This window comes from Tupaia chinensis, unplaced genomic scaffold, assembly GCF_000334495.1.
Source record: "Tupaia chinensis unplaced genomic scaffold, TupChi_1.0 Scaffold149964_1, whole genome shotgun sequence".
Taxonomy (NCBI): Eukaryota; Metazoa; Chordata; class Mammalia; order Scandentia; family Tupaiidae; genus Tupaia; species Tupaia belangeri.
The window spans coordinates 595,630-601,550 of record NW_006209805.1 but is presented as its reverse complement, the minus strand read 5'-3'; the positions used below and the strand labels follow the sequence as shown (position 1 = coordinate 601,550).

General features: G+C 70.6%; 1 protein-coding gene across 1 annotated transcript in view; it reads left to right on the top strand.

Moving 5' to 3' along the window:
• The window catches only part of TMEM259 (transmembrane protein 259), a gene marked incomplete at its 5' end in the record, with an annotated part of 7,862 nt that continues 1,941 nt past the window's right edge, over window positions 1-5,921 (top strand). The window contains 8 exon segments of the mRNA XM_014585471.1: window positions 1-163; window positions 3,226-3,507; window positions 3,933-4,032; window positions 4,326-4,436; window positions 4,602-4,724; window positions 4,795-4,895; window positions 5,628-5,685; window positions 5,762-5,845. Of these exon segments, the coding sequence (XP_014440957.1) occupies window positions 1-163; window positions 3,226-3,507; window positions 3,933-4,032; window positions 4,326-4,436; window positions 4,602-4,724; window positions 4,795-4,895; window positions 5,628-5,685; window positions 5,762-5,845 (1,022 nt within the window).

The following is a 5,921-nucleotide window of genomic DNA, read 5'->3' as shown; positions in this document are numbered from 1 at the left end:
GGCCCCCGCGCGCGGGCCTCGCACCCCCAACCTGAACCCCAACCCCCTCATCAATGTGCGCGACCGGCTCTTCCACGCGCTCTTCTTCAAGATGGCTGTCACCTACTCGCGGCTCTTCCCGCCCGCCTTCCGCCGGCTCTTCGAGTTCTTCGTTTTGCTCAAGGTGACCACAGCCCCGGCCCCGACCCCTGACCCGCCCGGAGGTCCCGGACGCGCTTCACCCACCGGGGACCCTCCCTGGCGCGGGCGACCTCTGACCCGGGCTGCGGCCCCGCCCCCCGCGCAGTCCCTGCAGGGCCCCGCCCCCGGGATCCCCCATCCCGGTGCCCGCGCCCCAGGCACCTGTTGTCCCGGTGGGGACCCTCCTGTCGCCGACCTGTCACCGGCCGGGCCAGTGCAGGTCACAGCCGGCGCCACGATGCAGGAGCAGGTGCTCCTCCCCGGTCTCTGCGAGGAGGGCGGCCGGGTCCCTCGGGAAGCGTTATGGGGGACGCTTCGGCTGGGTCAGGGTCCAGCCCGCCTGCCGGGAGCTGGCCCCGGCCCTAACCCGAACCTCGCCCACACCCGGAAGGCCCCGCAGGCCGCAGGTGGCCGAGTGGGAGCCGCTCGTTCCCCTAGGCGGCTTATTTCTGGCCCAGCGCCCGGCAGGCAGAGCCCCTCCAGGTGTGACGGCGCCCCCGCCCCCGCCCGGACTCGCAGCCTGGGACAGAGCCCCGTCCTCCCCGTGGGCCAGCGGCCACCCCAGCCCTCATCAGGAGGGGCCAGGTCTCCGCCTTCCCGGCTGGACCACTCGCAGACCCGCTGGGTTCTAGGCAGGGGCCACTCACGGTGGCCATGGGACCAGCCGGCCGCCCTGAGAGCCTGGGCAGCAGCCCACCCGAGCTCAGCCCCAGTGCTGGCCGGTCTCCCCCAGAGCCCCGGGGTGCAGTCAGACCCCCGCCAGTCTGCCTGTCTCCCAGCGGCTGCTGTCAGGCCACGCGAAGGGCTGGGAGGTTCCGCACTTCTGCTTCCTGCCCACTTCCGGCTCCCCGCTGCAGAGCTGGCCTCCCCGACGGCTCCGGCCAGGCCTCTAGGGGACTCTGCAGAGCCAGGTCCTGTGGCCAGAGGTGGCCACACAGCCGGGGCTCAGCAGCCACCCTGCTGTTTTCAGGGCCCCGAGGCCAGCATGGCCAGTGCAGTGCCCACGTTGGTGCCCACCCGCTAGACCCTGGCCCGCGGTGGCCCTCCGAGGCCAAGGAGAGGAGTGGGGCAGCCGTGGGGGACCTGGCCTTCACCAGGGACTGGAAGGGATGCCCTTGTGCCTGTGGGTGGGAAACACCCCAGGTCTGGGAGGACGGCTGGGACCGTCCTAGGGGGACATCTCTAAGGGAAACCCTTGGAAAGGAACATGTGGCCCCAGGGACTTGTCCGCCAGACTCGCAGAGGTGGTTAGGAGGCTCTGGGTCTGGGGGACAGGGAGGGAAAGGCGGAGTGTTGGGGTGGCCTGGAAACCCCGCCAGGGCTTCAAGGGAGACCTCCTAGAGGAGCTGGCAGGAGCACAGAGCTGGACAGGCCAAGGGCTCCACACGTGCTGAGGGCCAGCCTGGGGCGCAGCCGTGTGGGGAGGCCCAGGGAGGGCTGGGCCAGGAGGGACGCACCTGCTCGTGGCCCTGGGGAGAGCAGGTCTGAGGGGCACCTGAGGGAGTGTGCACCGTGGGCATAGGCACTTGTCCTGGCAGGGCACCGGTCTGCTTGTGGTCAGGCCAGCCACAGGCCCGGAGCAAAGCCCAGGACTGTCCGTGCTGCTGCCTGCCCGGCCGTGGGCCTCGGCTCCGTGGTCAGCACCTCGGCTTCCCCATCTGTACAGCCGGGGCCGGGGCAGCAGTGGGCGGCCCCACAGGCCACACAGTGTTGCCAGCACAGAGCCTGCCAGATGTCCAGGCCAGGGCAGAGTGTGGCCACCATCGTGGGTGTGGTGGGCCCCAGGACGGCTGAGCAGACGCACCATGGGGCCAGGTCCTGACCACGCTGCCCGGGGTCCCTCCCCTGCCCCTCCTCGGTCCCTGGCCCCAGCATCTGCTTGGTAGGGCCGGGCACCGGTGGCAGGGACTGCTCTGGTCTGTCTCGGCCTGAGGCTCAGCGAGGTGCCAGCCTCCAAGCCGGGGCACTCTGGGCTGTCCACACTGGCCTACGACTGGGTCCGGCAGGCCCCACGTGGAGGCATGTCTGGATCTGGGACAGACACAGACCCGAAGAGAGGGAGTCAGACGGTTCTGCCATGGCGTGTGGCAGCAGGCAGCCTGGCACACCCCGCACCCAGGGTCAGGTCAACTCTGTGTTCCCTGGGACCCCGCTGGGCTCCTGGAGTGTCTGGGGACTGAGCGTGAGGGCCGGGCCGCTCGGCTGGCAGCACACGTGGCCCCCGGGCACTGCGTCCAGACCGGGCTGTGGATGTGGAGCACCTGGTCCTTTGGGGGTGTCCTGGGCTCCACACGCATGGAGAACAGCTCCACCCCTGGCCCCACCCACTGCACGTGGGAGCATCCCCCTGCTGTGACACCCACAACGTCCCCAGATACCGCCCCGTGTCCGCTGGGGCAGGCCCTCGCAGTGAGACCCGCTACTGTCCCACTGTGGTGAGGCCACACTCAGAGCCAGAGGCCAGGACCCTGTGTGGCACCTCAGTCCAGCACTGCTGGCCGGGAGGGGAGCCCGGGCCACTGATCCCGGCAGGGGGGCTAATTTTAGCTGGTGAGGTCAGGGGAGGGCAGAGGACACAGCAGAAGTGGAGCAGGAAGCAGCTGGGGACCCCACTGGACTCACTGGACAGGACCTGGGAGTGCATGGGGACCAGTCGGTCCCACAGTGCCTGCAGGAGGGGCCCCACCGAGGACCTTGTCTGCGATCAGCCTGGGGGAGCAGACTTGGCAGGCGGGGGCGTCCCTCCGTGGACCTCTGATGGCGATGGCCTTGGAGGTGCAGGCTGGGTGGGGGCGTCCCTCCGTGGACCTCTGATGGCGGAGGGGGTGGGGGAGGCGGATGGGGGTGGTGGTGGTGTAGGGTGGGCGGGTGCGTCCCTCCGTGGACCTCTGATGGCGATGGCCGTGGTGCAGGCTGGGCGGGGGCGTCCCTCCGTGGACCTCTGATGGCGATGGCCGTGGTGCAGGCTGGGCAGGGTGAGGAGCCAGTGGCCCTGCCCGCCACGCCCCTGGCCCCCTGCCGCCCTGACGCCGGCCCCTGCCGCAGGCGCTGTTCGTGCTCTTCGTCCTGGCCTACATCCACATCGCCTTCTCCCGCTCGCCCATCAACTGCCTGGAGCACGTGCGTGACAGGTGGCCCCGAGAGGGCATCCTGCGTGTGGAGGTCCAGCACAACTCCAGCCGCGCGCCCGTCTTCCTGCAGTTCTGTGACGCCGCCGCCGGCCGCGGGGCCTTCCCGGGCCTGTCGGCGGAGCCAGGTGGCCTGGAACTGGAGGAGGAGGAGGAAGAGGAGCTGACCGTGGAGATGTTTGGGAACAGCTCCATCCAGGTGTGCCCTGGGTGGCTGTGGTCTTGTGGTCCCCTGGTGCGGGCACTCGCTGGCCTGGTTGGGGCCCTCAGGGTGGAAGTCGCTGCCGAGGAGGCCCGTCCTGCTGTCCTGAGGGGCCCGCGGGTCCCACGGGGGCACACAGGTGGCCGCCAGGTGTCAGGCGCTGACAGTGGCTGGTGGATAGGTCGGGCCTCCGTGAAACAACCCCAAGGATAAGCTGGCATCGTGGCCAACCGGCCAGCACGGGGGCAGGTGTGGGTGGAGCTTGCGTGTGCCCTTGACCTGCTGACCCCGGTGCCCAGCAGTGCTCTGTCCCCGGCCTCACAGTGGCAGGGTTGGTGGTAGGGTGGGGGTCCCAGCTGGGCAGCACCTTCCAGGCGGTGGGAGGGAGGGGTCCACTGACGCCCTGGCCCGGTCACCCTCAGTTCGAGCTGGACATTGAGCCCAAGGTGTTCAAGCCGCCGAGCAGCGCAGAGGCCCTGAACGATAGCCAGGAATTCCCCTTCCCCGAGACGCCCACCAAAGGTACGGGTCTCCTGGGAGGGCAGCACCCGGGCCAGTGGGACCGTGCAGCCGAATGCCCTGAGCAAGTCCCCAGAGAGGAGACCCAGCAGGCGGGGGAAGCTGGCCCCTGACCACCCCGAGCTGGACAGTCCCTGTGTGGGTCCGGGCGTGGCTGCAGGCCCCTCAGGGCTCCAGAGGGCTGGGGCTCCTGGCCAGCCCTGGCCGGGCTGTCCGTGACCATGGCGGGGCCGAGCCTTCCGGCCTGCCCCAGTGCACCCCGGGGCAGGGGCTGACGGGTACCGTGCTGCCCACAGTGTGGCCGCAGGACGAGTACATCGTGGAGTACTCGCTGGAGTATGGGTTCCTGCGGCTGTCGCAGGCCACCAGGCAGCGCCTCAGCATCCCGGTCATGGTGGTCACCCTGGGTGAGTGCCCCAGCGGGGCGGGGAGGGCTGCTGGTGCTGGCCTGGTGGCAGGGACCTCCCACCACCTGGGTGTGCCAGGGGCCTCTGGGGCCTGCCGCGGGTTGCTGAGCCGGGCTGGCGGCGGGCCCTGAGCTGAGCGGCCTGCCCCACCCGCTCTGCCCTCAGACCCCACCCGGGACCAGTGCTTCGGGGACCGCTTCAGCCGCCTGCTGCTGGACGAGTTCCTGGGCTACGACGACATCCTCATGTCCAGCGTGAAGGGCCTGGCAGAGAACGAGGAGAACAAGGGTGCGGGCCGCCCCGCGGGGGAGCTGGGGGGCTGGGGCCCAGCGGCCCGCGCTCACTGCCGCCCCTCCAGGCTTCCTGCGGAACGTGGTGTCCGGCGAGCACTACCGCTTCGTCAGCATGTGGATGGCGCGCACGTCCTACCTGGCCGCCTTCGTCATCATGGTCATCTTCGTGAGTGCCTGGTCGGACAGCCTCGGTGGGCGGGGAGGACCGCAGGGGGTGGGGCCGGACTGCAGGGGGTGGGGCTGGACCGCAGGGGGTGGGGCCGGACCTCAGTGGGCAGGAATTGCACTGCACCTGGTAGGGCCAGGGTTAGACCTTAGTTGGCCGCCCGTGTGGGTGGGTTGGGCCACTGGGGGTGGACTGCAGGGGGTGGGGCCGGACCGCAGGGTGTGGGGCTGGACCGCAGGGAGTGGGGCTGGACCGCAGTGGGCAGGAATTGCACTGCACCTGGTAGGGCCAGGGTTAGACCTTAGTTGGCCGCCCGTGTGGGTGGGTTGGGCCACTGGGGGTGGACTGCAGGGGGTGGGGCCGGACCGCAGGGTGTGGGGCTGGACCGCAGGGAGTGGGGCTGGACCGCAGTGGGCAGGAATTGCACTGCACCTGGTAGGGCCAGGGTTAGACCTCAGTTGGCCGCCCGTGTGGGTGGGTTGGGCCACTGGGGGTGGACTGCAGGGGGTGGGGTTGGTCCATCATGGGCAGGGTAATACCAGTAGGCTGGGCCCACTCCAGTGGGTGGGTTGGACCCCCAAGGCTGGGGCTGCCTGCCTTGGGCAGGCCGGACCTCGGTGGGCGGGGATGGGCCGCAGTGGGTGGACCCTGGCGGCGGGGTTGGGCCTCGGCGCGCCCTGTGAGCCGCCGTGGGGACTGGCCCCCAGCCGGCCTCATGCTGCCCCCTTGCAGACCCTGAGCGTGTCCATGCTGCTCCGCTATTCCCACCACCAGATCTTCGTCTTCATCGGTGAGTCTCCCGCCGCCGCTGGGGGAGGGGTGGGCGCCCCAGGCCCTCACCGGGCCCCCCCGCCCTGTGCCCGCAGTGGACCTGCTGCAGATGCTGGAGATGAACATGGCCATCGCCTTCCCCGCAGCGCCCCTGCTGACCGTCATCCTGGCCCTCGTCGGTGAGGACCCGCCCGGCCTCCCCTGCCCCTCCGCCCCGCCCTGCCCGCGCCAACCCGGGCCGCCTGTCCCCGCACG